Below are 21,832 nucleotides of genomic sequence, written 5' to 3' on the forward strand. Positions count from 1 at the left end.
TTAGGAAATACACCAGTGAGTAGTTCTTCATATCTTTTTCTTTTACATTCTTCTCTGCATCCCTCAATGTTTTGTCCTTTTTTATGTACTTTGCTTTCACAGAACATTAGTTTTAATTTATATCTTAATGTTAAAACTTGTTTTAATACCTTCGTATATATGTTAATATGTTACACGTGCTGCATTAAATTTATGTAATTTCTGAACGTTCAACAATAAAGATCAGCAAGCAAAAGAATTCCATGAAAAAGTATCTTCTACACAATCATTTTTTAAATTATTACAGTGTATCTGACTTTTGTAGCAGACTGCCAGACTGTATTTTGAGAAGTTTCCAGACTCTCTTATATCTTGCTGTTTTGGAGGCCTGTCTCTTCATTATTTCATGTCTTCTTGTGTTTTTTATTTACTCTTTTGCTCAATTGTTTATATCTAGCTGCTCCACGACAAAGAATTGAGTTGACCTTTGATGAACCTTATTACATAGAACCCTCATTTGAATGTCGGTTTGATCATCTGGAGGTTCGAGATGGACCTTTTGGTTTCTCCCCTCTCATTAATCGTTACTGTGGTCTGAAAAGTCCTGCGCTAATTAGATCAACGGGGAGATTTATGTGGATCAAGTTTACTTCTGATGAGGAGCTGGAAGGAAAGGGATTTCAAGCAAAGTACTCATTTATACCAGGTAAAGATGCCTAAAATTCTGACCGAGTTAATGACCATCTGCTCCCATTGAACTCTGTGGATGTGTTTATGCTGGCAGTCTAGAGCTGTATTTCCTAAGTGCTTATGAAGGCAAAGTGACGGTGCGCTAGTTACAGTCTCAGTGCTGCTAATCCTGCAGCACACTTGACTAAAAACACTTTGGAAAATTGACTGAAGGGAATCACAGGTCTGTAGTTTGCTAATGAAGAAGTCTGTTGATCTTGTTCATGCTGAAGGCTTTAGCAACTGCCCTCATTGTTACTCTAACTTGTACCAGTTTTACCAGTGGTAGTAATGGAAAAAGCATTTATGTAGACAAATAGCTGGCATTTTCAACAGCCTGTCTTCTATGAATATAAGACACTATGACAAAAACACTTGAAGCAATAGCACTTCCAGACAGATGCAAGACATTTTAAATCTCCATTACAAAAAGCCAGAGGAAATATCTATACAGTCCAAGCATCAGCTCTCAGTATAACTAGATTCCTTCAAACCACAGGCTCAGACAACAGAATTTGTTCTTTGCTTAAAGTATGGTGTAGTTTACAGTGTATGAAGGAGAGGATAATATGCTGACAGTGCCTTTAGGCAGACAGAAAGTACCTCTGCTCTGTGGGGCCACTTAAAACTGGCAGGGCATTCTTTTTACAAGAAAATGTGACCTGATGTCCTTGTGCAATGCTTGACTGCTGTACTTCACAGATACTATACGTGTAGTTATCAGCATTTTGTTGTCCTTTGGGACAAAAAACAGTATACAAATGTCAACTCTACTACTACTATAAATGTATACACAGGCATAATGTTTTAATGTCGTCTTTACCCCTAAAGCACACAAAAACACTATACATGATTATGTATTACTGCTTATAGAACTGTATAACTTGCTAGGGATTTAGACATGGAAAATCTTCAGATTATCATGGTGCCCAGACCACTGTGAATAACGTGCTAAAATGTTTTCATAGGAAAAGTACTTATGCATTTTGCTAAGTCCATTTCCAAAGCCATTTCATTATAGTCACTTTCAAAACTAACTTAGCCTAGTTCCAGACTGGAACTTTAAATATACATTTAAACTGTGTATTATTTTCACAATAGATGACAGCAACTGAAGGACCAATATTTTTCTTTCCTTTTCTTTCCTCTACATTTACATTGAGTGTGGTAAAACATTTTGGCATTGTGAAAATGGATGGGGACATGCACGTACACCCCCACTTCATAAAAAAAAATCCATTAACAAAGAAGGCTGAAAATCTCTTGCAGAATTTTGCATGTAGTGATCATAGCTTTCACTATAGGTAACTAAAACAGAGGAGGGCAAAGACGGCATTTTCTCAGCTGTACTGAGTCTTAAGCGCATGACTGAGTCATTTTGGGGGAAGTGATGAACTCCCTATACAGAAAAACATTTAGAGGACCACAGAAAGAACCACGTTCTGGAACTTCATTTGGAAAAGAATTTTGTACAAAACGTTCATGCACTTTTGCACGAACTAGTGTTTTCCTTGCATAGACTAACATTTCACACACATATACACACTATGATTTGCATGATTTCGGTGGTCATTTTCTATGCCACAGATGCAAATGGGTGCATCGTGCAAGTTTCTATGCGGATTTGTGAGGAAACACAAGCCTGATCACTGAAATGTAAGCCTTGGACATCCCAGCCCGTTACAGACTCATTTTTAGCCAAGCCCTAATCCCAGTAAAGTCAAGTACCATCAGTTAATCATTATGAAAAAGTATATTCTTAACTCACTAGTAGCATGCATATAGTATACTACTACAGTATATACTACAGAGATATGCACTACCTACACATCACATTTAGAAGAGAGAAGACAGAGGAGCAATCAAGGTGAAATTCTGCCTTCATAAACAATGTCTAGAACTGTGGTACCTGGCCTAATAGAAGAGGCATGGGTACCCAAGGAAAACGTATCTTAAGTATTGAACTGTCCTTCTTTATATTCTTAATTAGCTATTTCAAAGCGTTGATACATTCTACTAAACTTCCAATTGTTCAGAACTAGACAGGCAGCTATCTGCTAAAAATGCCCACAGAAAGACCCCCTGTACTCTTGTGGAGCTCCAGTGATTTCAGTGAAAACTGGCATAGTTAAGTTCAGAATATAATGTAGGAACAAAATAGTGAATAGTAATTTTTGGTGTTATGCTGGAAATCTGAGCCGTCAGTATAGAATTACCTTATTCAGATAAGGTCAATCTTTGTGGAATAATGTTATCGTCTAAAAAAAAAAAAATTGTCTCTGTACCCTCCAATCGATTCGGTAAACTTTCTAGCAATTTTTCTGTGACATAATAAAAAATGGACATAATCTTCAGATTATATGAAACCTTGAAGTGATTGTCGAGCATTGATAGCCCCTGTGATTCATGACTTCTTTCTATTACAGATCCTGACTTCACTTACCTAGGAGGTATTTTAAATCCCATCCCAGGTCTAGTATTACAGTAACAATTTCTTTATACATGAAATTTTAAATTAATATCATATTGCATTTGACAGCAAAATATATGTTCTCCCTAGACTGCCAATTTGAGCTCTCGGGAGCTGATGGAATAGTACGTTCCAGTCAAGTAGAACAAGAAGGAAAAACAAAACCAGGACAAGCAGTTGACTGCATATGGACAATTAAAGCTACTCCAAATGCTAAGGTTGGTTTCATTCATATCATTCAGCATATAATGGGTTTCCAAGTCATTAGTAACAGGTAACAGTCACTAACTGTGATTTGCATAATGTCTCACTTTCACTGAAATGAATTATGTATCAGTGGCTCAAGAAATCCAGATAGAGGACTGTTTCTGAAATTAAACTTACACAGCCAGTCCACAGTGTTGTCTTCTAATATTTGAAACTTAAAATACAAAATAATGATGAAAACTGATTAAGCAACAATTTTCAAGGGCGTTTAACTTAGTCTCTGGTTTTATTGGAAGACCGCAGGCAAAAATGCTGTCTAACAGCTTTGATAAATTCCAGTAAATCTTGCTGCCATGATTTAAAATTTTGCCTCCACTGTTTCTGTTGGAGAATTTGGTTCTGTTCAAAGTCAACAGAACACATACCTGCTCCTCCCCAGTCTAATTCACAGTCCAGCACCTTACAACCCACTTTCATTAGCAGTCTGAGCTGTAATGAAAGTCTTTACCTGGAAACAGCTGAGGAATTATCACTCTTTCTCTTCTGACTTAGCTATAGGATCACACCCTCTTAAAGTGCCACAATAAAATTTGCTAGCGCTTTTCTGCCTAAGCTCTAAAGGCCCATATTAGCTGCTCGAGCCAAAAATCAGCATTAGTTTCCTAGGTACCTGGTATTTATGATTGTGCCTGCAGAACTAGAGACTGCTTACGAAAACATCACTATCTTATGCTCATTAAAAACAACTTGAGCTATCCTATTCATAATTCCAAAATACAATAGCTATAGCCTGTTTAAAAAAAAAAAAGACTGTTTTAAAAAAAAGCTATACATTTCAGAATCATATACATAATTACTTGTGACTTGCACTGAAGAGTACGTATTTTTTTCTCCATATAGCATACACATCTATAATTTTGCTTCTGTATATGTATTAGAGCCCATACCACTGCTTGCACGTACATAAAAATTAAAAAATATTTTTAAGCAGTAGCTGCCAAGATGACAAACCTACTCTGTACCTTCTTACACATTCCTAATAGTTAACCAACCAGCCCACCAACTTCCAAATTAGTTCTAAAACAGCAACCTGAAAGATGGTGAGGACAAGACAAGAAAGAAACTAAAACTCCATTAATATATTTGAGCCTTTAAGGAAGTGACTCAACTCCCAAGAGCCCTATACCAGTCTAAGTAATAGTAGCAGTTCTTCCAGAAACAATAATAAAAGCATTTTCTCTCTGCATTGCCACTTGAGTGCACCAGGTCTTGTACTTAAGTATTTTAATAAATTATTGAATGTTTCCAGAAGGCAGAGTTACAGTCGGGTCAGTCCTGAGATTAGATCATCATCCTAAATTATTGAGTTAAAACATTACATAAAAATAATTCTTAGTATTCTGACAGTGGTTTCTCAAGCTTCAATTCTGGCAGAATTATGATGATAAAATCCATTAAATCTGACATGGTGCAGTCTCTTGAGAAAAATAAGCATACACATTTTTAATTTCCACAATTTGATCTTGTAATAAAAGTAAATTTTTAAAACTGATACAACTGCAGTAATGAAAGGATTTTTAAAATCTGCATAACAGATATTTAATAAATTACCTCCAGATTTCAGAAAATTACTAGAATAATCAATATAATCTAAGAGCGAGGACCTTTTATATTTACTTGCCTAACATACTAACCAGAAGGAGCTTTTGCAGAGCTGAGCTCTTTTGATGGAATTATTCCTTTGTTTTCATATACAGAATAGCTCTACTAAAAGTGTGCTAATTTATTTTTGGCTTCCATTGTAATTTCACAGCAGACATATAAAGTCAATCATTAAATGAAAATACCATCTCTCAGACCAAATACTAGCACTTGGAGCTCACACCTCTTTGTGTCATAAGACAGTAATGGAAGACAGGTTCTCAACGTAGGTGAGAACTTCCAGCAGTAAATCTAAGAAAGACAGCAGCAGCAAAACAAACAAAAAAGTCTACTGAAAATCACAAAACAGTGGGATGCAGAATAAGATAATATAGCTCAGGTTGCACCTTTTCACAGAATGTGCAAGGGGAGACAGTGCTGGCAACCTGCCTTTGGAAAACACTGGAAAGGAAGAGCCAGGGTGTACACGTGTCACCGGTCTTTTACTGTGCTCTTTTACCATGTGTTCAGTAGACCCTGTTAAGTGTATGGGGGGGGTATCTTCCCCCTTCCTGCCCCCCCCCCCCCCAAGGTGGTTGGCTTTGTTTTAGTGAATTCTTTAAAAATCCATTTTTAAAAGGCTTTGGCTCTAGCTGAGGTTAAAAGTGAGATACGGAAAAAGGGCAGAAAAATAGGTAATAAGCACTAGTAAGTCCGGTTCTCATCTATTCTGTCTTCCCTGCTTCACGAACTAAACAAGAGTTTGAGATTCTTGTCATTAGGCAGATGCAAGAAAAAAACACACTATGCAAAAGGTCTTTAGCATCCATAGTATAAGCCAGAGAGGTAATTGTAAACTGTACTCAAAACACATAGTCTAGACCCATTGCTGCATATGCTCTACCACATACGCTGCCTTCTCTTGGATTAAAATTCTGCTTTGGGGGGAATTAAGATTGGTTTATGTTTATTAAACTCTTCCTAGATAGCCACCTTACTTTTCTCCTGTTTCCATTTTTATTCAAATTACTCCTGACTTCACGGTTTATGTCTTTGGTAACACTGCTCTAGTTCAGTAATTAGCTTTCATTCTGAAGCAACAAATTTTAATTTCCTTATTTTACTTTAGAGCTTTTCTGACTAGACTCCTTCCCTTATATTTTAAGATTGTTTTCGTGAATTAAAAAGAAAGAAAAGAGAACAGTCAAAATACCATTAAAATTCTTTCAGGACATTTGTGTTTCTTGTATCTTTTCTGGAATAATAGACTGTACGTTTAGCAAAGCTGCTTAAGGCTTTCTTCAGCAAGCGTGTTCCCTTTTAGTTTTTTTTCACAGGGGACCATAAATATATCAGAGTCAATTATTAAGTAAAGATTGTTTGGGGGGGGAAGGTGGGGGGGAGAAGTGAAACAGATGCCTCAGACAAATTTGAAGTAATACTCCACATTGATGTTGGATGAGAAAACCTAAGTTTAAAAGTGTTACGAATTGGGAGTTACACATCTGTGTAAGGGGACAAAACATCTCATTCAAGATTTGCTAAGAAAGAAAACTGTATTCTCTGTAGTACTTTTCCTAGAGACATTAATTTCTCTTTCCTAACAGATTTATTTGCGATTTCTCGACTATCAAATGGAACATTCTAATGAATGCAAAAGAAACTTTGTGGCTGTCTATGATGGAAGTAGTTCTATTGAAAACCTGAAGGCAAAGTTTTGCAGCACAGTAGCAAACGATGTCACGCTGCAGACTGGAACCGGTGTGGTACGAATGTGGGCAGATGAAGGCAGTAGACTAAGCAGATTCAGAATGCTGTTCACTTCATTTGTGGATCGTAAGTAGATTTTAAAGAGCCTGTTCTCCTGGGATTAGGGTACTTTCAGGTATTTTAGGAAAAGCATCAGCGATATATTATGCAGCAGGAACACACAAAAAAAGTTGTTTCTGTTTCCTTCACGTACTAGCAGGTAAATTAAATACTTGCTTTATTACAATTATAAGCATGGTTCCTGAAGAAGGGCTTTCTGACATTCTTAAAAGGTTTATTTTTCATTTGAATTCAGTAATAATGCAGCCATAGGCTCTATCCTTCGCAGAGAGTTTTACAAATGAGCACAGACTTACTTAAAAAGACAGCAATGGGACTGAAGTGTGCTCTCCCACTAGCCCCTATCTTCCAGTTCCCTGCCAGACACCACAACAAGCTCTTTCTCAAGCCCACACTGGATGTTCAGAAGACTGGAAAACACATGTGACCCTGCAGAGTCTGGATCTTCTTCCTGTCCACAGCCCCACTTTCAATTTTGAATCTGGAACTACACACACTCCAGCTACACCGAAGCTGCTACCTCCTTCTCAGCCACACATGACTGTAAAAGATCCCACACACAATCCCTTAGCAAAGCCCAGTTGTGTTGGACAACCGTGGATAAGCACTTAAATTCAAATTTATTTAAGAAAGCTATATTAAAAGCAGAGCTGTAAAGGCAATCTGGATTTCTGTGTTTGGATTCCACAGCCCGGGTTAGAGATAGTCTTTATTCTCAATGTAAATTAAGGTGTTTTCTTGAAAGCATATTTTTTGTGAGATTTTCTTCTAAGTGCTTTCTCTCTGAACTTAATGGAATTTTGTTGTCTCACATATTTGTGAAGGACATCGTCCACATTGCAGAATCTGAAAATAAGCACCATCTTCAGCACAACAGTGGACTAAGTTTAGAACTGCAGAGCAAATCTAAGATACATGGGAAAAGCTGAATAAAATACATCTGCCACTTCAGGAAATCAGACTATACTTGTGCCAGAGGTTTTCAAAATGTTCTGCTTGAAGAATAAATAGTACAGATTTGCTGCCAAAGAAATAACTTTTTTGACAGAACTGACATATCTGTAGCTAGTCCTGAAAGGGATCCTGGTCACCACATTGCAAAAAAGTTCAGGTTACAGATAACAAGTAGATTTTATATTCTCTTCCATAAAACAGTAGAGTTTAACACAGGAGAAAAGTCACTTTCTGCAAAACAGTCTTTCTAAACTAACAGAGACTTTGAAGAGAAATAGCTTACTGCGTACTTTGCATACATAGTGGTAAGAAACACTTGCGTGTTTCAAACTAGTCTATTCTTTAACCTACAATAGGCATTAATAACCTTTGGATATTGTGAATTTCAGTAAATACCAGTTTTAAGAACAACTTGCTTGCGAAATTTGTAACTGCTTTTCCAGTAGCTTTCATTTCAATATAACTATTAATATTAGTGATAGTGCAAGTTATTGCAGCTTTCAATCTAGAAAACGCTATGAACTTTGCCAGGGATATTATCCACTTCTAATACAAATATTGGAGTGTTTTGCTGTTTGGGATTTTTTTAGTTAAGTTTAGGTTTTGAAGATTTGGGAGGGAGGGGAGTGCGGAGGAGGGTGATTGCAAGAGGTTAAAACAGTAACTACTGTTAAAGCTAGATAACTTTCCAAACTTAAATTTTTGAAGCGACTCAAAAGTAATTGACAGAAGAAAATCTGCAAAGGTACGTGGCTGTTCTTATTTATCTTCTAACCTGAGATACTTTTGAATTACCTTTTCCAAGAAAGAGAGTATGTATCTGAAAAATGTTTAATTTTTTAATAAAATGGTGATAAGCAATTTTTCTAACTGAAAAAAAGTTAATCTCTCCTTATCTTATTTTGAGATCCTTAAGCTATTTTTCACTTCTACCTTACTAATGATTTGTAATTACATGAAGACAACCATGAAAACAATCAATATTTCCAAAGATATTTACATAAATGAAATAATTGTGCATGGCAGTCATCTAACACACACCTAGTGCTGCTTGCAGATTTGACTAAATAATTCAGCTGACAGCAATGTTAAAAAAAAAAAAAAATCAATGTATTTGATTTCTAGCTTGATTCAATACATGAGTAATGCTAGATATAAAGAACACTGTGAACACTGCACCAGTCTTAGGCAGCTGTTAAGAGAAGAGTCCAGCAATGTCCTTGAAGTCCTGTACTGGAACCCATCAATCATTGTGACTTTTAGACTTCGTACTCTCCAAATAACAAATAAAAGGAAAATTAAGTCAATTTGTCCCATCTTTATGATGGGACATACCAAAAAATGTTAAAGAGAACACACAAGAATGTAAAATGGAGACTGTGCTGGCAGAGGGGGAAGCAGCAGCAGAATACATCATCCAAAACTACAGAAACGTGAAAAAATTCCCCTGTTCAGGGAAATAAGAAAGAGAATGTGTCTTACATCATAATTCTTCCTCCGTGCCTGCAAAAGAACTACAGCTCCATACAGATGGATACTGAAACACCAGCAGATACACATGGATCCATGACAACCACTGTGGACACAGATTTCATAGATCCTCCTTTATTTCACAGTCAGAAATATTTTAGTAGATATTCAAGCCTTTTTAAGCTATTCTGTTTAAATGATGATCCTATTCATCCTTTATAAAAGCTTGTGCAGTCTTTCTTTCCAAATTCAGAAAGAAAAACTACCTAAGTCTTTTCTCCCCACATGTGCTAATAAGGCCCAGAGCCTTTTATTCGGTAGTCTGCATCATGAACATTTCCGTTTCAATTATTAGTCTTTCTCCCATTATATTGATATATAATGGTTAGAAACATTGATTACATCTTCCTGTTTCTATGAGTTGCTTTAGGTTGGCTAGGATAACCTGTTTTCATATTTAGATTGATACTCTTGCATAAGTTTTAGCCTGTCATTTAGTCCTTCAGGGAAAATGTGTGAATCCCTTTGGAATTTAATTGCAGCATAATTTTGGACAATGCTTACATCATGATATATCATGATTTCATATGATGCTTACAGAATAATGCTTACATTGTGCCTTAAACCATTGGTGATGTGAACTGGCGTAGCATCCACTCTAAATACATTGTAGGTGACAGTTTGTCACATCGACAACGCAACAACTGGGTTCCTTTATATTTTCCTTCCTAAACAGTAGCAGTTAGTAAAACAGTTAAAGACATAATTAAGTCTGAATGTAGAAAAATGTTTGATTTTATTCCTCCATTTACCACATAATTGCATGGTTGAACTTAAAGTCCCACTGAATCACGTCCCACTGAAAAACTGTTTAGCCCTTGAAACACAGTGGGCATAAAACATTCTTGAAAAAAGGCTGTTGATTTTGAAGCCTAATGAGGAAGTCTCTCTAGTCGGAGAGGATCAAGGAGAGCAGGTTTCCCAGAACCATATGCACTCAGTTGCTGAACATCTCCAAGGATGGAGATCCTGCAGCCACTCAGGACAATCCATGCTGGTCATGTCAGATGCTCCGAGCCCTTGCCTTCATGCCATTTCCCTAGATCCCCCTATATTTCTCTTGTACCGATGGCCCCAACACTGAGCATAGCACTCCAGATGTGGTCTCACAAGTGCTGAGCAGAGAGGAAGAATCCCCTCCCTTGACCTATCGGCTTTTTTTTTTTTTTTTTTTTTTTTTTTTTGCTACCAGGGTGCATTGCTACCTCACATTCCACTTTCTCTCCACCAGAACTTCCAAGTGTTTGTCTACAAAGATGCTTTACAGCTGGCTGGCCCTCAGTCTATGCACATCTGTGGAGTTATTCCTCAGCAACTGCAGGAATTACCATTTCCCTTTGTTGAACTTTTTGAGGTTCCTGTCAACCCATTTCTCCAGCTTGTCTCAAATAGCAGCACAACTGTCTGATCTATCAGCCACTCTTCCTGGTTTTGTATCATCTGCAAACTTGCTGAGGGTGCAGTCTGTCCCAACATACAGGTCATTAATTAAGAGGTTAAACAGTGTTGGCTTTACTGTTGTCCCCTGGGGTACACCACTAATGACAGCTTCCAGCTGGACTGTGTGCCTCTGATCACAAACCTTTAAGCCTGGCAGTTCAGTCAGTTTTCAATTCACTTCACTGTCCTCCTGTATAGTTTTTGCTTCATCAGTTTCTCTACAAGGATATTATGAGAGTTATTAGATATTATGAGTTTTGAAAGCCTTGCTAAAGTCAGGATATACAACATCCACCACTCTATCCTCATCTAAGCTAGTAATTTCATCATAGAAGGCAATCAGGTTGGTCAAGCATGATTTCCTCATCATAAATTCATGCTGACTGCTCCCAATTACCTTCTTATCTCTAATATGTTTGGAAATGGCTTCCAGGATTATTTGTTCTCTCACCTTCCCAGACATCAAGGGAAGCTCTGTCTCATTCAGTAGAACGCCCGTATTTTCCTTGGCCTTCCTTTTGTTGCCGATACACTTGAAGCCCTTCTTGTTGCTTTTCATGTCCCTCACCCTATCCAGGTAGGCTTCGGTTTTCCCAGCCCCATTCCTGCACATTCACTGTATTTGTATTCGTATTCCTACCAGGACATCTGACCCCGCTTGCACCCGACATGACATTTCATCCATAACTGATATAATGGGTATGATGTATACCTTCCTACTTCTAAAGAAGTATTCTTCAGACTAAATCTGCTTTCCAAACAATTAAATTCTCTACTCAGCTGAGCAAGGAAGATTCATGTGACAGTTACTATGACATTTTTAAACACTGAAATTGCACAGATAAATTCTTCTAAAATACACTGTAAATACATTCTGTATTACGTTAAGTTACTACAGCACTTGTGCTACAATTAAAGCACAAGCTTCCTATATGGAACTTCTTGCCAGGTTGACAAGGGTTAAGCTATAACAGGAAGGTGATACAAAGGCTTAAACACAATGAGAATAGGTTACCAAAATTCAGTGGAGTAAGAAATGGGAAAAGAACGCATATTAGATTTAGGGAATGCAAATTCAGAATTAAAGGTTTGAATTTTCTTTTCTCTTAAGCATAACTCCTCTTTTTGTCACTGAGACTCTGAAACCTAACAGAAGGAATAAGCGAGAAACGCACTGTATTCAGGACAAGTCACCCTCCTCTGCTGTACCCTTTGGGTTTTGCATCATGTTTCAGAGAATCTAGACTGCTTGAGAATATTTTTTTTTTCTATGAAACCAAATAGAAGAGTGTCTATCACACATCTTTGCTGTTTAATATGTAACTGACTCCACTAATAATAGACATTTCTGACATAAAAATACTACATTACTGAGACAGAGAAAGGGAATATCAATTTCTTCTCCAGTGTGCTGAATCCATAACGAATTCTCTATATATATTATACAACATCCTGAAAAGAATTATTACTATTTTGTAATATATTTTTCTAATGTCAGAGCTATAACAAACATTCATGGAAACAAAATCTTTAGGGCAACTTTCTAGTTAATTTATTTCTTCAAATTTCTAACTATATATAGACAGATAGATAAAAAGCTAAACTGTACTCTGTCTTAATCCCTGCATTAGCTCTAATAGGAGGATCTAAGAGCTTTGATTCACAAGCAGGAATGACTTAGATGCCTCCAGTAACTGAAGTCTCTTGCAGTTACTGAAACAGTCCTCCACAAGCTCAAATCTGATTTGCCTTAAGATATTAATGGGCTCTAAAATGCAGATGTTCAGGAACTGTTTCACAACCAGCTATACCATCTACATAGCAGATGCACAGCAGATTGAATAAATATATAATTGATGGTAAGCATGTGATTTTTATGTTTTTAAGGACAAGTATTAAAGCCTTCCATTATTTGTGTTGTGTGACTGTATCTGCTACCCATTTTGAGCAAGAATTATTTTTTTTGTGGCATTGATAATACACCTGAAAGCAACCATATGAAGAGAGAGTAAATGATCCAATAACTAGTGCTGTGCAGGAAAAGTAATTATTTTTTTTGAAACAGAGATAAAGAATGAGTATGCATGTTAAAAAAAAAAAATCGCAGGAATTTACTAGTTTTATTGCAATGCATCAATTACTGAAAATTCCTAATGTTTTCTTTCCCTTCTCTCCGACAGCTCCCTGCTCAGGCAACACTTACTTCTGCCATAGCAACATGTGCATCAATAATTCTTTAGTCTGCAATGGCATTCAAAACTGTGCATACCCTTGGGATGAAAATCACTGCAGAGGTGAATACAGTGCAAAGTATAGCCTTTATGAGCTAGGCTGGTCAGTTTGCCTTTCAAGGAAGCCATGAAATGTCTGTTTCCTGAAAATATGCTGAAGACAGCTATTCTACTAATCTCAGGAAGGTGTTCCAATTTTTTTTATTTAAACTCAGCAGACATGAAAGCATCCTGAATATTGATCTTACCACTTTATAATTAAATTTCTTCCTCTTCAGCATATACTCTCTATTTTAAAAGGATGTTAGCTTAAGAGGAAATATAATTTAATATTTGCCAGGTTGCATCCTATCCATTTCTAAACTTCAAAAGAAGCAAGGATCATAGGGACAGGTAACGGCATTTATCAGAGAAGAAAGTATAGGGCTGGAAAAAGACAGACAAGCCTTCAAGTACAAAAAGCCTTTCTCAGGGCTGAAATAGAATCAACAACCTTCAGAGACATACGGTTTTAAAACACTTTTAAGTGTTTAAAAACAGTTTTATGTTGTTAATCATAGACTATCTCAGAGTAAACGCAGATGCTGTATATGGTGTGAGAAAGGGTGGGAAGAAGGAGGAACTGTTAGGAAGCAAGAAGTCATCACTTATGGAAAACAGACACATGTAAATCACTGCTTCTAGAACATGGGGCAGGGGAGTAGTGTTTAAACCATCACAACTACAGTAAAGACTTGTTTCAATATCAGATTTTCTAGGAAAAATTCTAATGATTTGAGGAAATTGTTATTCTGCCAAAGCACAAGTATATTCCCCTGTGCTTCAGCAATAACTGAATTTTCAGAGTTGGACCAAAACCAGCTTAAGGTCAACAATTTTTCTTGCTAAAAGAAAACAGTAAGACAATAAACTTGAGCTTGGGGGTTTTTTTTTGACAAACATAATGGCACAAATAGGTCTGAACGCAAAACTCCAGAAAGATTTAAACAGGTACTCCAAAGAGAAATTGACTCTGCAGGAAGGGTCAAAACCTTCTCTAAAGAAAATCTTGAAATAAAACTACTTTTCAACACACAAATCCAGCTTAAATTTTTCAGTAAATAAATATTAAAAGACCTTTTTGAAATTGCATTTTGGCCAAACAAGAAAAATTTCACATCACTAATAAATACTCTAATGCAAGATATATTATGGAGGCTTTCCATTTAACAAAAGTGATCCATAACTCCCCCAAGTCTTCAATGTAAAAGCAAGCTTCCTCTAAACAGTCCTTAGCTTCGATAATATTCAGTGTTCCCTCTTAAGTGCAATTGCTAGATCTCTTTCCCATCTCTACCAGTTGCTTTCTAGAATCTTGCCTAGAATCCACACTTCACTCATGTACTGCAGTATTTAAAAAATGAATGCCATTAAAACCATTTCAAACACTGTTTGAAAAAAAGTGTCTTTCTCAGTATTTGTAAATTTGGTATCTGGTGCTGAATAACCTACCATGCTTGATGCTGAATACAATCTAAATTCTGCTTTAATACTTGCACAGCAGATAATTAAGAGGCAGCTGAAGACTGGATCCATGTTGGCAGCTAAGGTAGACTGAAGGGAGACTGATGCAACCAAATGAGCAATATCTATCCCTAAAAAGAAAGCTTCTCACAATCGTGCTCAATTCCTGAAGGCACCCAGAGTTCTCCTTTAGTCCATATCAATAGCTACCTAAATCTGAGCATATTGTGACCTACCCGATGCCTAAGCCCAGTGACACCAAAATTGATAGAAAAGTCAGTTGTGTGCAATTTCTTTCAAGAGATGGGAGAAGACATCACATTTTGCGCAACAACTTTTTGATTGGAATATCTTCCAAGAATTAAGAATCCTGGATGCAGATGAGAGAATTGCCATACCACTAAAATTCATACCTCCCACAAACTATGGTAACACTTAAAATCTAAGCTAGGTAGGACAATGGCAGATACCCTTCGCATTAAAGGTATAAATGTAACTCAGAGTAAGCAGTCTAAACTCTGAAGTGGAACTGTATTTCAAACATAACTTATTAGCCAATTCCTTGGAACTCTGTTTAGCATATGGATTGTTTCAGATAGTCAATATGGTATGTAACTCTTCATGCACTGTGTGTGGAGTACTTAGGTGCCAGGAGACAGGTATCTGCAAATATGCAACATTTAGGCTGCTACATTTTCTTCTATATAATATTAAATGCTTTCCTCCTCCCCTAGCAGATGTTGCAGAGCCTCAGTGTAAAATTCCTGTAGTCCCTTAGGACAAGTACGTTTACAGAACAGAAACACAAATGGAAAATTTTAATCTTCAAATAAGAATTTTTAAGTATGGAAAACCATCTTGTTCTGATGCTGCCATCTTGTGTGTTTTCATATGAAGTACTAGCCAAAAGTGCCATATGATTTAGGTTGGTTAGTTCCCTCCTGCTCCGCTCCCTCCTCCCCCGCCTTTTTTTTTTTTTTTCCAACTGACTTGATAACTGCACTGTTAAAACTGGAATATATTTATGCTAAAGCTCCTTGTGTTGAAGTAGGTATAACAGACTCGTACAATAGACATAGTTATTAAATTTCCAAGAGATATGAAAACAAATGGTACAGTCAATCTTACATCATCACTATGATACTTCACCTTTAAAGAACTAGAAAATTTTAAATCTAGGTTTCCTTCTACTGGCAATGGGAATGTTAACCAGCAGGAGCAAACCATGGTAAGAGAAGCATCATCTGTAGCTGTATAAACTCCTATTTAACTCATGGATTTTTGAATATGAACTGGTCAGTATAGGTTCAGGATTGAAGCCATGTTCCAGCTGAGACAACATGCCCTGGCCACAGAGTTCCACCTGCCACTGAATTATATGGTAGCCACTAATGCAGACAGGGAATTAGACTTGCTGAGTAAATGCTCAGATCCCATATGGTAAATCCCACTGACAGACAGGTCTAGTCTTCAGGGCCATTAAGTCATTTCATTAATACTGCATTTGTATGGCAATCACAATACAGCTTGCTTTGTTTTAATAGATGATCAAAAGTGTGGAAAATAATGAAAGCCTTATCATAATCTTTATTTTGTCTTTGCAGAAAAGAAAAGAGCTGGACTGTTTGAACAAATCACCAAAACTCACGGAACAATCATTGGCATCACGTCAGGGATAGTTTTAGTTCTTCTCATCATTTCAATTCTAGTACAAGTAAAGCAACCTCGCAAAAAGGTTATGGCTTGCAAGACTGCTTTCAATAAAACTGGTTTCCAGGAAGTATTTGATCCTCCACATTATGAACTGTTTTCGCTAAGGGACAAAGAAATTTCTGCAGATTTGGCAGATCTATCAGAAGAACTTGAAAACTATCAGAAAATGAGACGCCCTTCAACAGCTTCCAGATGCATTCATGACCACCACTGTGGCTCCCAGGCCTCTAATATAAAACAAAGCAGGACAAACCTCAGCTCCATGGAGCTTCCCTTTCGCAATGATTTTGTGCAGCCTCAGCCAATGAAAACATTTAATAGCACATTCAAGAAAAGCAGTTACACTTTCAAACAAGCGCATGACTGCCCTGAGCAAGTCATAGAAGACAGGGTGATGGAGGAGATTCCATGTGAAATCTATGTTAGAGGAAGAGAAGATACAGCACAAGGTTCATTATCTATTGACTTTTAATTTCCTAGTGAAGGTCGTATCGGTGTATATACAAAATGCTCATGTATAATGACAGTGTATATATTAAAAGTGTACTATATGCAGCGTGTGAGATGCACACACTTTTAGCTTATTATACTTCATTTTAAAAAAAAAAAAGTCTTGGTAACTAATTCTGCTGAAAAGTGGTGGATTTCCTCCCATCTTCCCAAGCTACCTATCTAGACAAGTAAGACAGAGACTTTGCATGGAAATTACTAGCTAAGGATATTGGAATTAAAAAACAAAAACCAACCAAATGCTAATCATTGAACACTGAAGACAATGACTACTATTCTCTTCCTCATACCATTTTCTCTTTAGACATCTGCTTTTCAAGACAATTTTAATACCTCAGTTACATAAATAAAAGTAGTTCAGTGCACCACGTGTATGTCAACATAGGTGTCTTATTGTATTTGTCAAATTGAAAGTAGAGTTAGTGTTAAGTGACAGTTAAGAATTATGTTACAGCCATCTGTTTCATCTTGCCTACCATTTATATTGCCTTTAATTATCAGTTCCTCACTCTATGCTTTGTGAGAAATAAGTGTAAAGGATTACTGCCTTTTAAAAATATTGAGTTATATTAATTTTACGTTTGAAAATATATAATCTTTGCAGTTTTTGGTTAAAACACAAGTACGTACTCATGATATTCTAGATGTAGACTTTTACAACAGTTTTCTTTCAGAAAGTTTTAGGATTTTAAAATATTCTGCTATATATTATAGATCCATATGGCTCACTGATTTCACAGCTCTGTAGTTACAAAACAATTTTGTTCCTGCGTTTTCCAAGTATTTACATAAATAGACTGTACTGTACATTTGTCTCTTAAAATAGCTTTTCACTCCTTATTGCAGCCAATCTTCCCTACTGAAATCAGTGATGATACTTTTAGCTCATGTCCTACTTGCCTGAAGAGAACTGCTCTGAGGCCTGTGATAACCAGGTATAAGATGATACTGGAAAAAAAGAGAAATCACAAAGCAACTCTTATTATCTCTTATGGAACCATTCTTGTGCCCCTTGTTTCCACTTGCAAAATTGCACATTTCATACCTTTTTTAATGGTGGTTTAGACCTAATTTTAAAATTTTTACAATATAGAAATTTTTTTAAAATATAATAATTCTCATTGTGGTTTTTAAACTTTTTATATAGTTTGATACTGTACAGACTATTTATTAAATCAAAATCTAGCACCTGTACAGCAGGCTTGTTTCAGTGTCCATATTAGCAGCTCTGAATAACATGCAGTGGCTGCTGCGTACATCACAATTTGCGAAGAATACTTAATATGACTTCCATATTAGCCTACATTTTATTCCCTGGTTTGTTTGGGTTTATTTATTTGTTACAGGAAACCTTTCACTAAAGGTGACCCACCAGCTTGCACTGGGCGTATCCTTTATTTACAAACATATGTAAAACCATAATGTTTCTTGTGCTGACTGTAGTACACACAAAATGTAATACATGAACTTAGCAACTGAAAAATCTTTTCTTTAAAACAAAAGATGAAAAACAGCTGTTATCACAGATTCTCAGTAGAATGACAAATAAAAAAATTCTAAGCATTTCTTAGAATGTAAGAAGTTTAAAGAAAAAAAAAGCGGGGGGGGGGAATTGAGTATCTTCAACACTTCCCAATTTCAAAGTTAACCCTGACTGATGTCTAGAAGGAACTTAATCAGAAGCTCATAGATCAGACCCCTAAGGCTATATCCTGGTGTCAGTTTTTGTGCTGGTCCCAGAATGTATTTCAATTGGAAAGTATGAAAATGGGCATTATTTTTAGATGCACTTAATGCAGAAGATAAGTATTAAAAAAATGTAGTTAGTTTTGACTTGAAAATTTTTGAATATTTAATTAAAACATTACTTGACAGATTTTGTTTACCTCTCATTGATTTCAGTAATAAATATCTCACTATGACCTGTACGATACAGAATGTTATTTGTTACAGTCTATTAGTTCCAGATTCTTTCAATAAGTAATATATAGTTTTGCACAGGTCATTTTTGTCTATATAACTCTTGTAAGTACTAGGTTTGCATGATTAAGTTTTCTTTTTAAGGTATATTTGTCCATGTGATAAAAATTATGTGATCCCTATTCTTTCATAAGTTATGTTGTCTTTGAACAGTAAACCTGTAATAATAAAACAAATGGCAAGCCTGGAAAGCCCAAGTCTGTGGAGAAAACGGAAAAAGCTCTATTGAAGAAGTTCCCAAATGGCCTGAATAGTATTTCAGTCTCAATTGTAACTTTTTGATTACATGGTCAGAACACAGCTGCTTTTTGGCAACCCCAGGCCACATAGGTGAGCTCCCATAATGGGTCATTTCTTTTGTGCATAAATTTTTCCAATATCCCCTATCCCAACTCTATGAGCTTTGCTTTCCCCCTCTTCCTTGCTTTCTAATCTGTTTGGTTTTGGGGTTTTTTTTTTGGTCTTTAGCATAAATAAGAAATAAAATCAGAATACTCCTGCTTAGTTAGGACCTGCTCCTGATTCCTAATACAGAGCAAAAACCTTCCCGGAGGGAGCTTTTTAGTATTTCTGTAATAGCAGACCCAGCCCTTACTGTGACAATAGCAGTACGCTAGAACAGATCTGAGTGAGAAACCCATAGGAATAATCATTTCTATAGGCTTCTATAAACAGTAATGGCAGGAAAATGAAATATCAGTGCTTATTTTATTACAAGCAAGGTGAAATTAACATTGAACCTAAAAATCTGAAAGGAAAACTTGGGTGTGGTGTGTTTAAAAATAATATGTCTATACATCTCATTGCAGTGATGGGTTTAGTTACTTAGCTGTGCTTTAAGAAATAAGTGGTAACTATTAGAGCCATAATTCCACTTCTAGTATAATCAGATTCTCTTCACTACAGAGAAACTGGGTGGATCATTTGGTATCCCTCAGAGTGCACAAAGCTGATATCTTTAGCAAAAGAATACTATTGGTTTTGCAGGCTCAATCCAGTTGGAGCTAATGTTGTGGTCTTTCGCATTAGCAAAAACTATCACCTTTCGTATTATTGCAATATCTAAGTACCATTAGTGTATTTCCATTGTCTCCATCTTAAATCCATACATTTCTAGGAGCATCCTGATTTTGCACTTGATTGTACCCATAACTCTGATACCCTCTGTTAACACTAAATACACATAAGCGAAGATACGTTCCCTAGACACACATTCACCAGGAAGCATTAACTACTTCTGGGCATTTTAAATTCATTTTTACCTTTTATCATAGTAGCTTAGACATCAAACTATCTAACATGAAGGATTTGTGGATAAAAGTTGTAGAAGTAAACCTACAGTACAGCCAACACAAAAATAAAAGTGACGTGAGAACGATTATTGAAAGTTCTATAGGGAGACATCTGCATTTACAGATAATGATGACAGTAGTAAGGGAAACTCAGACTTAACACTATTACTGACTCTGAAATGTTTCAGTGATCACAGAAATACTGATTTGTACTTAAAATGCATGAGATTCTCTTGTCTGCTATAGACAACATAACCTTCATTGTGCATACAAATTATAATGGCATTTTATAACAATTACAGTCTATTTTTACTAAATCAATACAAATAGAGGTTATGAAAAGAGCTGTCATTGACTTACATGAAAAGGTGCTTGTCATGTGAACACTTCACAGAATTTAAGTCATTAAAATACACTTTATTTCGTTTTTTTACTTGGTACAGAGAATTGTGTGCCTTAGCAGCAAATCTCCTGCTAAATGAGGAAAAAAGGCTTGCCCTATTTTGAAATCAATTTAGTCCTTATATAAGAAGGTTCTTATATCCATGATCATAACATTTAAGTTTCCAAACTATTTAAGTATAATCCTTTATCTAAAAGGCTACCAAAAGTAATAAAAAGATCTTGGTACCTATACCTGAGAAGCCAACAGTAAATCATTGCTTGAAATGGAACAACTTAATTTATATGGATATACTGAAAAATATCTCCAGTTTGATCTTCCTGTATAGTCAGTTCTATATATCTCTTCAGAGTAAAACTCAGTCAAATCCATTTACTTTTACATGTCCTGATTTCAAAGGTTACATATAAGCCCTGTGATTGCTCAGGTCTATAGACTGTTCACCAAAACAAGATTCCTAATCTATATTAGCCTGAAAGATAAGCTGATTTTACATTATTTGAGATCACACTGTTACAACTGAATGTAATTATAATAGGAAAAAAGCTTTTAAAATCAAAACCCTTTCTTTGAGTTGATTCATGCTTTGAAAATGAGTATTTATAGCACCTGTCTCAGTCTAACAATATAAAAGATACCATCTTTAAGTCGTCTGTTCCTGTGGTTTCCAATAACCATCTCTGTATAGGGTGAATCCCCCCTATAAATACACAAATAAATCACATGTCAGTATGCTCTAGTATGAGGTTCTGTGTCACTATGGAACTGCAAGTATATTTTCATATTCAAATTCCTTCACTACACTTTACGGAATCAGCTTAACAAAAATCTGTTTTCCATCTGCTTCATAGATCAACACCAACAACAGTCATTTGTGAATTGTAAACCTGTTCCCTCTTACATAGCTATAGAAGATAATCTACCATATACCAGATAAAACAGCTTAGTTTTTATAAGTCTGTTCATACAGAGCCAGGCTCAGAGAGAAACAAAGTCAGAACTTCATGGATTTGTATGTCTTTCCATTACAATCACATAATTTATCGTAATAGTTTTATACTGGAGAAACCCATAAAATTTATGTCAAATTCTGTTCAAGAAAAAATAAATTATTATAATAAACCAAATAATACGTACCTAAGACCTACACACGTCAAAATTCAAAATAATTTGCTGGTTTGGAATCTGAATCATGCCTTCTGAAGGGTAAGAGCTGTCAATGCTGCCAGTGTACTTAAGGATACATCATCATACCGTCTTCCCCGAACAACAACAACTTCTCCCAAACACAGATTTCCTAGACATCTTTACAGATTTTATCTTATTTCATTATTTTATTAATTTATATATAGACCTATAAGCATATTATTTACGCATTATTATTAGCCTCAAAGTACATTATCACCTACAGAAAAAGTTG

General features: G+C 36.0%; 1 protein-coding gene across 5 annotated transcripts in view; it reads left to right on the forward strand.

The window, feature by feature from the left end:
- Nucleotides 1-21,455, forward strand: part of NETO2 (neuropilin and tolloid like 2) — a 38,303-nt gene extending 16,848 nt beyond the window's left edge. The window contains exons 4-9 of one of the 5 annotated variants that reach the window (XM_063334440.1): nt 437-685; nt 3,135-3,158; nt 3,248-3,396; nt 6,634-6,862; nt 12,961-13,074; nt 16,119-21,418. In XM_063334440.1, coding sequence (XP_063190510.1) covers nt 437-685; nt 3,135-3,158; nt 3,248-3,396; nt 6,634-6,862; nt 12,961-13,074; nt 16,119-16,699 — 1,346 coding nt within the window. In that variant the 3' untranslated portion in view covers nt 16,700-21,418. Of the gene's footprint in view, nt 1-436; nt 686-3,134; nt 3,180-3,247; nt 3,397-6,633; nt 6,863-12,960; nt 13,075-16,118 lie in introns of all 5 variants that reach the window. The other 4 variants (XM_063334441.1, XM_063334439.1, XM_063334443.1 and 1 more) reach the window with 4 other exon arrangements.
- The last annotated feature ends 377 nt before the right edge of the window (nt 21,456-21,832 follow it).

This window comes from Chroicocephalus ridibundus, chromosome 4, assembly GCF_963924245.1.
Source record: "Chroicocephalus ridibundus chromosome 4, bChrRid1.1, whole genome shotgun sequence".
NCBI classification, from domain to species: Eukaryota; Metazoa; Chordata; class Aves; order Charadriiformes; family Laridae; genus Chroicocephalus; species Chroicocephalus ridibundus.